This window comes from Chenopodium album, chromosome 14, assembly GCF_948465745.1.
Source record: "Chenopodium album chromosome 14, dcCheAlbu1.1, whole genome shotgun sequence".
In the NCBI taxonomy this organism is placed as follows: Eukaryota; Viridiplantae; Streptophyta; class Magnoliopsida; order Caryophyllales; family Amaranthaceae; genus Chenopodium; species Chenopodium album.
Genome location: NC_137847.1, coordinates 31,621,644 through 31,634,488, shown reverse-complemented (window position 1 = coordinate 31,634,488; position 12,845 = coordinate 31,621,644). Strand labels below are relative to the sequence as shown.

Sequence of the window (12,845 nt, the reverse complement as noted above, 5' to 3'; positions counted from 1 at the left end):
TACTTGACTTATTCAAGATTCATTTCATATGAACTCTATGTCATCTACATACATGACTAAGAAGACCAATTGCTCCCACTAAACTTCTTGTCTCTATAAGATTTCTTTTTCGTTCTTTGAGGAAATCAAACTGTTTAATTGCCTAATCGAAACGAATGTTTTAACTCCCTTATGCTTACTTCAATCCATTAATGAATTTCTGAAGTTTGCAAAACTTTCTGTGAATTCTGGATTTCAAAATTCTTAGGTTGTATCATATACATATCCTCCATCAAGAACATTTCAAGAAGGTTATTTTGATATCCATAACTAGAATAATCCGAATAGGCTTACGCATCTAATAGGTTTGACCCTATTTGTAAGACTATCATGGACTAATACATCTTTACAGACATGGAGTCCATACTGGATTTCTTAGCTTTAAGCCATTTCTTGAGTTGGCACTTATCCAAAGCTTGCTTGTAGGGTACTAAAATAAGCTCAAATTGGTCTACTTGTACCAGAAATGAGTTCGGGAGCAAGGGTACTAAAATAACGTTCCCTTTAGGGGGGAATCGCTACCCTAGCCCTAGTTCGACCTCTACTAGCCCTTCCTTTTCCACAATTTCATCACCAAACAATATATGTAACGTGATACCTAAAAATATGTTAGTTGATTTTATTTACAAGCATTAATCACGTAGGAATTACATCGCAAAGGTCGTTATTCTTATTTAATCAATATTCGTGAAAAGAACGATAAATATATAAGATTGGCCTTGACTTAGGTGATCAATCAACAATTAATTATTCAATTCTATTCTTTATTTAACACAAGATACTATGTGGATTTAATTAATTAAAAGTTCGTTTAAAGTGATCAAGCAACACTAATTAATTAATTAAAGGTTATATGAACAAGAAAATAGGTGATTGATCTAAGTACTCAAGAATTTACCACTTCCCCTTGCTAGATCTTTGTTTAGAACACTTATGTACTCCTTCTTGTTCGGAAACCTCCACCGTAGTAATAAGTATCAAGGGGGGTGAGTGTTTAGGACAAGAGGATTAAGAGTACACAAGTTCACAAAGTTTCTGCTAGAGTTTTAGGTTAATTTCTGTTTGTTTCAGCCTCGTATTAAGCCTCTATTAATAGGGAATGGATGCATTTAGGGTTTCACGTATTCTGCCGCAGCAGGTGTCGCGCGCATCTGAATGGGTTTCGCGCGACAGTCCAACGCAAGTGACTTAGATGTGCTGCTCTGAGCAGCGCAACTGAATGTCTTGCGCTCGGTATTATGGTTGATTTTATATTTTTATGAAATTATGAATCTTCCGCAAGCGCATCCCTATAGTTTGCGTTGGGTGTCACGCAAAACCTTGTGAGTTGCGCGCGCCAGCCCAGCGCGACTCATTGAGATGCACGCGGATTTCTCTGTGGCAGCATTGATTTTTAACCTAGGCGCGTCTAAATCCGTCATAATTAGGTTTTAACCTCGGGCTTAAGCCTAATTATGATCGGGCTTAGTTGTCTCGGACCTTAATTCATTTTGTTTTGGGTTTGGCTAGTTATTTTGCATTTTTGTGACTCAATTAGTTGTCCATAAGCATTCCTCACGTTGATCCAACACAAAGATGGCTTTATTTATCGTCATAACACTTCCTGCCGGGACAGGAGGCCAAAAGTAGATGGCTACAGCAGCTAATGGCTCTAACTCCGGGATGAAATTTGCCACAAAATCTGCGACAACTTGCAACTTTATTGTTGTCCTTGGTAGGTACTTGATGTCGTACCCACTCAGGGCGACACTCCACTTGCCCAATCTGCATGTTAACTCTAGACTACGCAAAACAGACTTAATAGGAAAGTTAGTTCATACCACCACTAGGTGGGTTTCAAAATAATGATGTAATTTTTTAACTGTAGTGGTTAAAGAAATTACTAGTTTCTCTAAGGAGGAATACCTGGTCTCTAGTCTAGCAGAGACTTACTGACGTAGTAGACGGGTAATTGCTGGTTGTCGTCCTCTCTTGCAAGGAGTGCACTGACGGACGTCGTGCTAACAGCTAGGTATAACTACAGCATCTCATGTTCTTTTGGCTTGGAAAGGAGCGGCAGTGATGCCATATGTTGCTTCAAGTCCTGCAAAGCCCTTTCATGCTTTTCTGACCATTTGAACCCCTTGTTTTTCCTTAGGACGTCATAAAACAGGCGACACTTGTCGAACAACTTGGATATGAACCTATTAAGTGCCACGACGCGTCTAGTTAATTTATGTACTTCTTTGACGTTCCTTGGGGATTGGATGTTGATTATAGCTTTGGTTTAATCAGGGCTTGCTTCAATCCCTCTCTGGGTCACGATGTACCCTAGAAATTTTCCTGCAGAAACTCCAAAATAACATTTAGTAGGGTTTAGTTTCATACCATACTGTTTTAGGACGTCAAAGGACTGCTTAAGATGTCTAATGTGATCATCGGCTTTTTTGAATTTAACTAGCATGTAGTCGATGTACACTTCCATTGTATCTCCAAATTGTTCTTTGAACTTTTTGTTAACGAGCCTTTGGTATGTCGCTCTTGCATTCTTCAATCCGAACGGCATAACTTTGTAACAGTAAATTCCTTTGTCCGTCATGAAGGCTGTCTTTTCTTGATCGTTTGGGTGCATCAGAATCTGGTTGTAACCTGAGTATGCATCCATGAATGTGAGCAATTCATGTCTAGCAGTTGCGTCGACCATAGTGTCGATGTGTGGCAGAGGGAACGGATCTTTGGGGAATGCCTTGTTCAAGTCGGTGAAGTCTATGCATACTCTCCATTTACCATTCTTCTTATTGACTACCACGACGTTTGCTAGCCAATCGGGGTACTTGACTTCTCTTATCTTTCTTGTTTCGAGCAGCTTTTATACTTCACTGTTGATTACTTGGTTTCGCTCTGGTGCAAACTTTCGTCGCTTCTGCTTGACTGGTCGATGATTAGGGTCGACGTTCAGCTTATGAGTGATCATGTTAGGGCTAATACCTGTCATATCTTCATGCGACCAAGCAAAGCAGTCTATGTTAGCTTTAAGAAATTTAATTAGTTCAGACCTGATACCTAGGTCGAGCGACGCACCAATTTGGACGGTTTGCTCTGGTTTGCTGGGATCCAGCTTCACTTCGTTGATCGCTTGTTCGTCGGGCTCTTATGACGCTGGTCCTTGTTGTAATTGCTATACTGTCCTTTTGGATGGCTTCAATGTGGAGCTGTAGCATCTCCTGGCTTCTTGTCTTTCTCCTTTGATTTCTTGCACGCCCCATTTGGTTGGGAATTTGATTACTTGATGATATGTCGAGGGGACGCCCTTCATTCTATGAATCTAGGGACGACCGATGATGGCATTGTAAGTTGACGGGCAATCCACAACATTGAAGCGAGTTGATAGGTGGACACCTAGAGAAAATGTAGGCAACACGATCTCCCCACTTGTGTTGAGCTTCTTCGCTGAAACCTACAAGAACATTTGATTTTTTGACGACGTCTCTAGTGTCGATTCCCATATCTTCTAAGGTGCTTTTGAAAAGGATGTTGGCTGAAATTCCTCCGTCAACTAGCACCCTTCGCAGCAGGCAGTTTCCAATTGTTAAGGATATCACTAGGGAATCATGATGCTCTTCGCGATAATCTCCCAAGTCGCAGTCGTCGAAGGCGAGAACCATTGCTTCTAGGGCTTTGTCTTGGTTTGATCTCATGTCTTTCAGAACAGCTTCCTCGAGGGTACTTGTTCTTGCTATTTTCTTTGGTGTAGAGTATGTTAGTCCACAAATATCAGATCCACCAGAGATAACATTGACTACCTTAGTGATCGTTGGTCCTTTAGGAGCTTGCTGAGATTGCTGGGCTGCTGGGGCGACGCCTCTTTGTTGCTTGGCTTGCCTTTTCCCATCAGCTCCTTTAGATGACCTTTCTTCAAGAGCAAGGCTATTTATTTTCTCAGGGCATTGCAGTCTTTAGTACGATGGCCATGGTCGCTATGGTAGTCGCACCACTTGGATTTGTCCTTGCCTTCATCTGGCTTGTCGCTCTTCCTGGGCCAACGGGCAACATTACCTAAGGAATGCAGGGCATTCACCACGCCCCCGATGTCGACGCAGAATCCATATTCAGCGATGTCGGGGTATGCGTCGGCATCTTGCTTTTGGGACCTGTCAACAGAGCTTTGTGCATTGTTAGTGTTAACAACGTTATTGACATTTGACACTGTTTACCTACCCTGGTCTGTCATAGGGTCTACGACGCCAAGTTTTCTTGTTATTAGATTGTCTGTCGACTCTGTTGTTGCTAGGAGAGGGCGAGGGCATGATGCCTTTCTTGATAACGAGGTCGTCCTCCAGTCGCATCTGAGCTAGGGCACGCATCCTGACTTCTTCGAAGGTCGTGCAGTGTACTTTGTCAGCTCCTTGTAAAGCTTCGACTCGTCTGATAATCCTCTCTTGAAGGCTTCGATGGCTGTTCGAACGTCATATCCTTTGATGCCGATCATATCTTTGTTGAATCTATTGAAGTACGATTTGATGGACTCTCTGCTTGCCTGAACGATGCGATAAAAGGTCGCTCGTTTGCTTTTCAACCTTGCAGTTGTTGTTAAACTTGCTGTAAAACTTGTTACACAAAATTTGAAAATTGGCAATAGAATTACGCTTAATATCACACATCCATTCAAGGGCAGGCCCTGTAAAGGTGGCCCCAAAAGATTTGCAGAGGACTGGCTCGAGCAGGTTGCGGGGGATGGAATATTGCCACATCCTTTGCTTGTAGTGATTGACATGCTCCAATGGGCAGGTGCTTCCATCATAGAGCGACGATGCTAGAGGAGGGATGTTGAGCCTTCTAGGGATGTCTGCCATTGCTATTTCTTCCACGAAGGGCAACGCAGCAAAACCATCAGGTTCTTCTGTCACGGTCGGGACTGGCGCGTCGGGCAGCCTTTTCAGCAGACGGAGCAACTTGGAGTTCTGGGCCTTAATCTTGCTCAGCCTGTGGCCGTTGGATCTACATCGTCATCTTCCTCCTGATCGGTGCCATCTGCATCGTCCTCTCCATCATTCTTATCTAATTCATCTTTAGAATCCAATTCCATCATGGAGGGATATCATTGGTGTTGTGGCGGCGACGAGGCATGATGCTGCGGACAATGTCCAACTCTTTCCTGAGAGTGTCAGCGGTCTTCCGACTTTCCTCTGCGAGTCGAGCATTCTCCGCTATCTGCTGCGTGAGCTCCTCCCGAGTCTTGCGGATTTCTTCTATGAGCTAGTTGATCGTCATGTTTCCTCTGGATGAACCCATGATAGATGAATGACCTGTTAAGAAAGAAGGTTGCTTTTGGAATTTTTGAGGGATTATCTAGTCGTCGGCCCCACGGTGGGTGCCAAATTGTTTATGTCAAATTTCGCCTAAGGGCGACCTAAGGCTGGGACTTAGACGGCTAGAGATTAAACTATAGAAACTAAATAATGAATAATAAAACAATGAGAGACAAGGTGTTATGATGACGTAGAAAACCCAAATGCGGAAAAAACTGCGGGTGGGTGCAAGACCACCGTTTCACTATGAATATCTTGAGAATACAATGAGTATGAGAAGAGTAGAGTACGTAGAGATGAATGATTTGCTGATTACAAATGTTAGACTATTTATAATGCTAAATTCGAATACTCCTTAAAAAATAGGGTATAGCCGTTGGGAGACTAAGTCTCGAGTTTATCTTCTCATGAAGGATCTTCTCTGGATACATTTCAAATATCTTAAGTTAATCTTGTTGCTGGGAAATAGCTGTTACACGGCCTTACACCATCGTGGGCTTTGGTCAAATCCGCGTCTCGCGCTGGATCGGTTACCAGCCCGTTCGTCGTCCCTCAATGTCGTAGAGTCAAGTCATGCGTCGGGCCGTGCTGGAAAATTGACCATAACAAGCATGTTGCATGCATCGCATTGGTTAAAAGACAAGTTTAACACAATTACAAAGTGTTTGTATATTATTAGAAATAGCTTTTCTGGATTACAGTATTACAGGAAATGTCACGCTAAGTTTACATACAAAAAAAGGAGGTTAAGACCCCTTGAGTACATTCATTACTTTGTGCTCTACACAGAAGCTCACTGAGATACCTTACAAAATCATCTTCCCGTGGCCTCCAAGGCTCCAACCTCATCTTCCCTTCCCCTCTAAACAAAATTTGAATCATCATATCCTAAAAATGTACAATAATATGATTATAGAAAGATACAAAATCTGTAATATGGGCGATCTAAATGCTAACTCGACGCTATGCATTTGCAAGTTTCCGGAGTTGCTCAAACGCTTCCATGGTTTCCGCATCAAATCCTCCAGCAAACTGTAATTGGCGTAGGAAAAAGGAAAAGTTACAAAGCAAATACAAGTACATTTCTAACAGGAATGAGAATCGAATGGATAGAACAAATAGTGCATCATAATCTGCTGAGGAATTTTAATTAGCTCGTAAGACCAATTATTTGTGTGATTTTATGACTAACCTGGTGAATTCTAAAAGCAAACCTCACTCCTTGAAGAAGCATGTAGTCCATAGCAACATCTTTTTCAAGTGATGATCGCGATTGGAGTTCAGTAGCCACTCTATTCATGTATTTCTTTGCTAACTTTACAGACCCAAGCTTTACCTGCACAATATAATGAAGCAAAATGAAAATCAACCCTACCTTGGAATAAGATTACATTCGATGAACAAAATATAAGCTTAAAGTAAGGTCTTCTTAATAAGTATGGGAAGCACTGAAGCAGACTACAAATTTGATAGTCGAGATTCAATTGGGCATCAACTGAAATAGAGGCAAATAACTTAGTTGAACACAGTTCAAATTCATTGAATGTTGTAATGTCAATTTTATTAGCTATTAGAGAAATATTATTTAAATTCGTTTGCAGATGTTGTAATGTTAATTACTTCCCTTACTGGTGAATTTATGTTAGCTAGTTCTGATTTCTCAAAAAAAAAAAAAAAAAAAAAAAAGTTAGCTAGTTCTGATGAAACAGTGCTGGTAAGGTCACGTGCATAGGCCAATAGCATAATATTGTGATTACATTATTTCAGTAAAAAAGAGTACAAGTATTCAATTATTAGCAGAGAAGCGAGTTTGCTAAATGATATTAATTTATGCAACTGGGGTGTTTGAATGCATAGCAAAGAAACAATTACTTAGATAGTGTGATGAAGAAACCCAAAACAGGCAAACAACAAGGGAATAAGAAGGCTAAACAGCAGGAAGCAGCAACAACTAGCAAATCCAGAGCAAATTCATCAAAATGTCTTTAATATTAAACGGTGAAACTTTAGTGGCAGTTTGTTACTCCTATTTTCTTTGCATTTGAAGCAAACGCCCCTTTTGAAGTATACATCTAGACTAATAATAGATAATAAGAGGTAATGACAAATGTTTTCAATACATCCTTGTCTGCAACATTTCCCAGAACCCAGCTGTATCAAATAATTGAGACAGTCATTTCAAAGGTACTCCATATTACAGAAAAAAACATATAATTAAACTCTATTCTTTTTCTAACAAATGGACTACAAACTATCAGACCTAAAAAGAATCCATGCACTATGTATGACTTGATACTAAATAGCAGACACATGATCAATTAGTAGCAGGTATAGTATTCAGATTTCGTTATTAAATTGAAAATGTGAACCTACTTAAATTATAAATCTAAAATGATCAAAACAGGAAATCATCTGGTCCTTTTGTTATTAACAGTATGTGACAAGAGAGAGGAGCAGGGAATTAAGGGAAAATCGTCTGCGTTGGTTTGGACATGTAAGACGGAGACCCGAGGGTGCACCGGTGCGAAGAGTGGAAGAGTGGGACCATGGAGGGATTAAACGAGGAAGAGGGAGACCAAAGATGACTTGGTTGGAAGGAGTGAGGAAGGATATGAAGTGCATGGATTTACGTGAGGATGAAGTTTTGGATCGTAAGGGATGGAGGAGAAAGATTTATGTTGATGACTACACGGAATAATCAAATTTGGTTCATGTTAGCCGACCCCACTTTTGGGATTAAGGCTTTGATTGATTGATTGATTGATTGATTGGTAACGGGACTTGAACGTAGGAATAAACCAATGAAAAAAACAGGGAAGCTAGCTTCAAAGTAGCCATCTATATCTCTCTAGATATCAGTCTCCACACGTGGGACAAGAGGCATGGATTTTTATATTGTCCACCATTTGGTTGCAAAATTTAGCAAGGCTATGAACCATTCTAGTCAGAACATTATATAAATGTTTTTGGTTTATTTCTGAACAGAAGTGCTCTATAGTAACATTATCCGTTACGATTATGAGTTATGTTCTCTCTATAAAGACAACAGCAAGAAAGATAATTATCAGCTGAATTGATGTTTTAAGATATGAGTTATGAATTGCCATAAAATACCAATATTTACAACTCTGTCCTTAGTCCCTCACTGTTTATTTGCTGAACTCTCCAACCCCACCCTCTTCCTCATAGTCGAAGATCAGAGTACCAATAAAGATGTCAAGACGCCTCCTCTTGCCTGTATCAAAAGAAGATAGTCCAGCACCATGACCAAGGAAAGACTCTAGACCTTAATAAATGAATGAGCTAAGATTAAAAGCAAGAGAATTAAAACTCCTCCATTGCTATGCCACATTGCCACTATGGCACTATTAGCATGCTAGGATGACAATTTTTTATTTATTTCTTGCAAAGCTTGATTCATAAACAATTCTTATGGTTATATCAACAAATAATTAAGGATGGCATTTTATATATTCTTTAGAGAACCAGCAAAACTAATGAAGGCATTGATTTGGTGGCAATCGTTGTGCAAAGTTGTCATTGAGAAATTTTCACTTGCTCATTATGCCATGTTTTGTTAGAAAATAGGAAGGAGATTTTAACTATTTCTACACGACTACACCCATTTTCCTCCCCAATGATCATATGAGAAAGCACTTCTGACAAAAATTATGTAACCAGAGTGATTATAATAAGTACAGGAAAATATTGCAGCAAAAGCATAAACACAAACACACCTTGCTAATGATACCACTATCTAGCATCCAATCTGTAGGAATTTTGAATTCTTTACAACTTCTGATCAACGACTCCCTTGTTCGAAGTACATTGTATACAGTACGTTCAATCCTGAAATCAAATATCAAGAAATTCTTGAGATAAAATCAACTAGAGTAGAAAATTTTATCATATGAAAATGCAATGTCCAAAGAATAATCTGTCCTTACTTCTCAGACAATGAAACCATTTTTCTGAAGGCTATGTCACAGGGTAATCGAGAATCATCATGATAATAAGTGACTTCCAACTCCAATTTCTTAAGATCTTTGTAGCCAAATGCAGCTTCTCGCAAGGTGTCAGCCTTCTTTTCTGGCCAATCAAAGTGCTTTAAGACTGCCCTTTCATCCACCTTACAAATAATAAAACCACAAGAGACATATTCAGATTCATAAATTTTCTGTTTTTACTTCAAAAGAATTACAAAACTTATGAAGTTTGTATGACAACAGTAAGGTCATCATCAGACATAAAACTAATTCTTTCAGCAATTATAAAAGGCATTAAGAAATGAAGTACAATAAACACTTTACTCACAAGGAAGCACAGTTCATCATCCAGCCACTTGACGAATGCCACAACGTCGTCTACATTTCGGTACACCGCACTATTAACTTCTTGAATCAATGAATTAACAAATTCCCCTTGAGTCTCAACATCTGCCTTAATCTATACAAACAATACCACTATAAGCATTAAAGCCAATAATGATAAAAGCACTTACTAAAAAGAACAACAATAGCTCTTTTAACAAGTTAAATGTTAAATCATGAAATATGAAAGAAAATATAAATATTGAGAACTTACAGCAAGCAAATATGAGGATCGATTCTCAATTTCTCCTATCATGTTGCTTCGAACACTTGATAAATTCGGAGAATCAGATACTGCTCCTCCCGACGAATCTCTTCTTGAGTCTCTCTTCATCAATGAATGATAAAACTCCACAACTTGTGGTGCACGTTGCACAGCTCCGACATTACTTCCTGCTGAAAACCTTTGAAAAGGTGGGGGAGGAGGAGGAAGAGGTGGCGGTGGTGGGGGTGCCACAGGACTCTGACCATCACTGGCTTCTTTTGGTTCATTTGGCTTTGCAGAAGAAGGTCTTGGAGGGGGGTTTGGAATCCTTAAAGCCCTCTTTTCAACTTCTGTTGGAGCAAAAACACTGATAGTTTCTAACTTTTGATAATCTAGTGAATCATCTGAATCTCCCTTACATTCCACTTCTTTTAAGCACATAAACCCGTCTGATTGTCTTCTCCTATTCATCATTAAGTCCTCATCACAACATTTTGATCCACTTATGGAGTGTCTTCTTCCTGAATGGTCACTCCCATCTTCAATGTGTCCCTCCCACCTTTTTTCAAGCATTGAATCGATCAAACAATCTTGACTAGATAAATTTGCATTAGTTACAGGCCATCTATTAAGCTTCTTTAAAACACTCAATCTCCTAGCACTGCTGCACTCTAGAGGATATCTAGCTGGTGGGGTATTTTCTTCGGACTGAGTGGTCGATTCCACATCAGCAGCACCACACAAACAAGGGTTTTGAAGTTCATTGCGTAATTGAGCATTAACCCACCTTAAGTAAGCAAGCTCTTCAACCTCATTCAATCTATTCATCTGCAACCCCTCTACTTGTTTTGACAAATCTTCATTTGTACGCTTTAATACTGATGCCTCTGCTTTTACTTTCCCCATGACTTCACTCTAATCATATTCAAACATTTAAGTTCAGTACATAATTGTCGAAATAATTTTAACAGAATGGAGAATAAAGCCATACGAAACCTTTTGTGTTTCGAAATTAGCAGATAACACTAAGTTAATAAACTATACTGCCTACATACATACTAAACCTTCTAGCTGCACAGCAAACACTTACTTCAGCATCAACTTATCAAGTTTGACCAAGCGATAAGCCATGTTCGGCTCTATCCCATCAACTATCATAATTAGTAAAATCAGAAACATCATCTTTCTACATTCTGGTTATATGATACCCTAACTATTGTGTATTAACCATGAGCTTATCTTATAAGTCTGGACTCGTTGCTCGATTTTACTATAGAAAAGGTTGAGACCGTGCAAGAATGGAGTTATATATTACACATGAATCTCCTTTTAACCTCAACTGTCCATGTCAGATGCTCAACACTCTAACACGAGGAGTGCAAGACACTTGCTTATGGCCGAGTCCAATTACATGAATGGAGTATCAAAACAGAAAGCAGCCACTTCCAGATTGTATACAAACAACATAATTAAAACAACATTTATCAAGATCAACCATAGAAATTTAAAATACTTGAGAAAATTAAAAATTTACCTCAGAATTTTTTGCACAATTTGACAGCTGAGATTCCAGAGAAGCTACTCTACTGGAAAGATTTCTCTTCTGAAGCTGCAACTCCTTGTTAAGGCGCCGGAGTTGAATCACTTCCATTTCAACATTTTTCGGCTTTTTCGATTTTTCAATGAAACCCTCATTCTCACAATCTTCTCTCCCATCAATTCCCTTCTCAAAATCAGATTCTAACAGTTTAATTTTCCTAGTCAGGCTCTCAACCTCATTCTTCTTACCTTCAACTTCCTTTTCTAACTCCAAAACCTTCTGATTTTTCCTACATTCTGACAACTCAGATTGCAATTGAAACTCCCTTTGCTTTGATTCTTTCAAAAGGGTCCTCAAATTCTCAATCTCAACAAACAAATCTTGCGACAACGATACCGTAAGCTTACTACTATTAATGCTGTTCTGTAAAGCATGAGGATGAACTTGAGTTGCTGCAACAGAGCAAGATAAATCACTGATTAAACCCCTATTCTTTACCTTACTCGAAACGGGTCGATTCCCACCTAAATTGTTGTTTTTCAATTCAGATGACCCAGATACTTTAGCTGCTGCTGCCATTGTTGTTGCCTGAAGCTTACTTTTTCTCTCTCCTCCTAAACCCTTTACAATATGAGAACCCCATGAAGAAGCCGATTTCAACTTGGAAGATGAATTATTACCTGATTTTACATTCTTTGGTGGCTGATTTTCATTAGAAAACTTCAGTTTTCTGGGTTTTTCGATTTCTTCTTTCATTGTTCACGCTGAAATACTTGGTTTTTCAATTTTTCGGAGGAAATTAATGAAGGGTTTTCAAAATGAGATTATATAATTGATTGGAAGGTTGAATGAATAATGAAGCTCTGATATCAATGAAATTGGGGAGCGTGGGTTTAATTTGAAGCCGATAAACTGCGAGAAATATGGCAGGCTTTCTTTCAGACTATGACTTTCTAAAGTTTTGAAATTTGAATGTTTAGAAAAGGAGATGGAGGGCTTTGGTGAGAGCAACGGTCGTATTATTTCCCGGCTCACGGTCTACTTGAGGCTATTATATTCCCCGGTCGTACACTCCATTATATTCGACCCGATTTGAAGTTAAATCTTAAATCCAAATTTAAAATTAGGAATGTCAGTGGGGCGGGACGGGACGGAGATGGGTCTCGGCTTGGCAAGTGATGTAGCGGAGATGGGGATAAGAATCATATCTGCCACGGGTGATGGGATGGGGGTGGATTTTAAGTTGTACCCACCCCACTTTGTACCCGCCCCTTCCGCACATCTATATATCTTTAAAAACAGAGTTATATATTTTTATACTATTTTATAAAAAAATTACGTGAAATAAAATATTAATTATAATACTTTTTACTACACTTATATTATAAATAAAAACGTGTGTA

At 39.3% G+C, this 12,845-nt stretch overlaps 1 protein-coding gene across 1 annotated transcript; it reads right to left on the bottom strand.

Annotated features, from left to right (window-relative positions):
• Positions 1-6,086: 6,086 nt before the first annotated feature.
• On the bottom strand, positions 6,087-12,308 carry LOC145579142 (protein CHUP1, chloroplastic-like). The gene is made up of 7 exons (XM_081636409.1): positions 11,437-12,308; positions 9,912-10,817; positions 9,642-9,773; positions 9,275-9,456; positions 9,065-9,176; positions 6,520-6,663; positions 6,087-6,359 (listed from the first exon to the last, which is right to left on the bottom strand). The coding sequence occupies exons 1-7, from the start codon at positions 12,196-12,198 to the stop codon at positions 6,291-6,293; spliced, it is 2,307 nt and encodes a 768-aa protein (XP_081492535.1). The 5' UTR covers positions 12,199-12,308; the 3' UTR covers positions 6,087-6,290.
• Positions 12,309-12,845: the final 537 nt, after the last annotated feature.

Bases quoted from the DNA above. Each gene is read 5' to 3' on its own strand.
- LOC145579142 (XM_081636409.1), bottom strand. From the start codon at position 12,198: ATGAAAGAAGAAATCGAAAAACCCAGAAAACTGAAGTTTTCTAATGAA. The intron at 9,457-9,641 runs GTGAGTAAAGTG...ATTATTTGTAAG, and splicing joins ATGATGAACTGTGCTTCCTT to GTGGATGAAAGGGCAGTCTT. The intron at 6,664-9,064 runs GTGTGTTTGTGT...TATATTGTGCAG, and splicing joins ATAGTGGTATCATTAGCAAG to GTAAAGCTTGGGTCTGTAAA.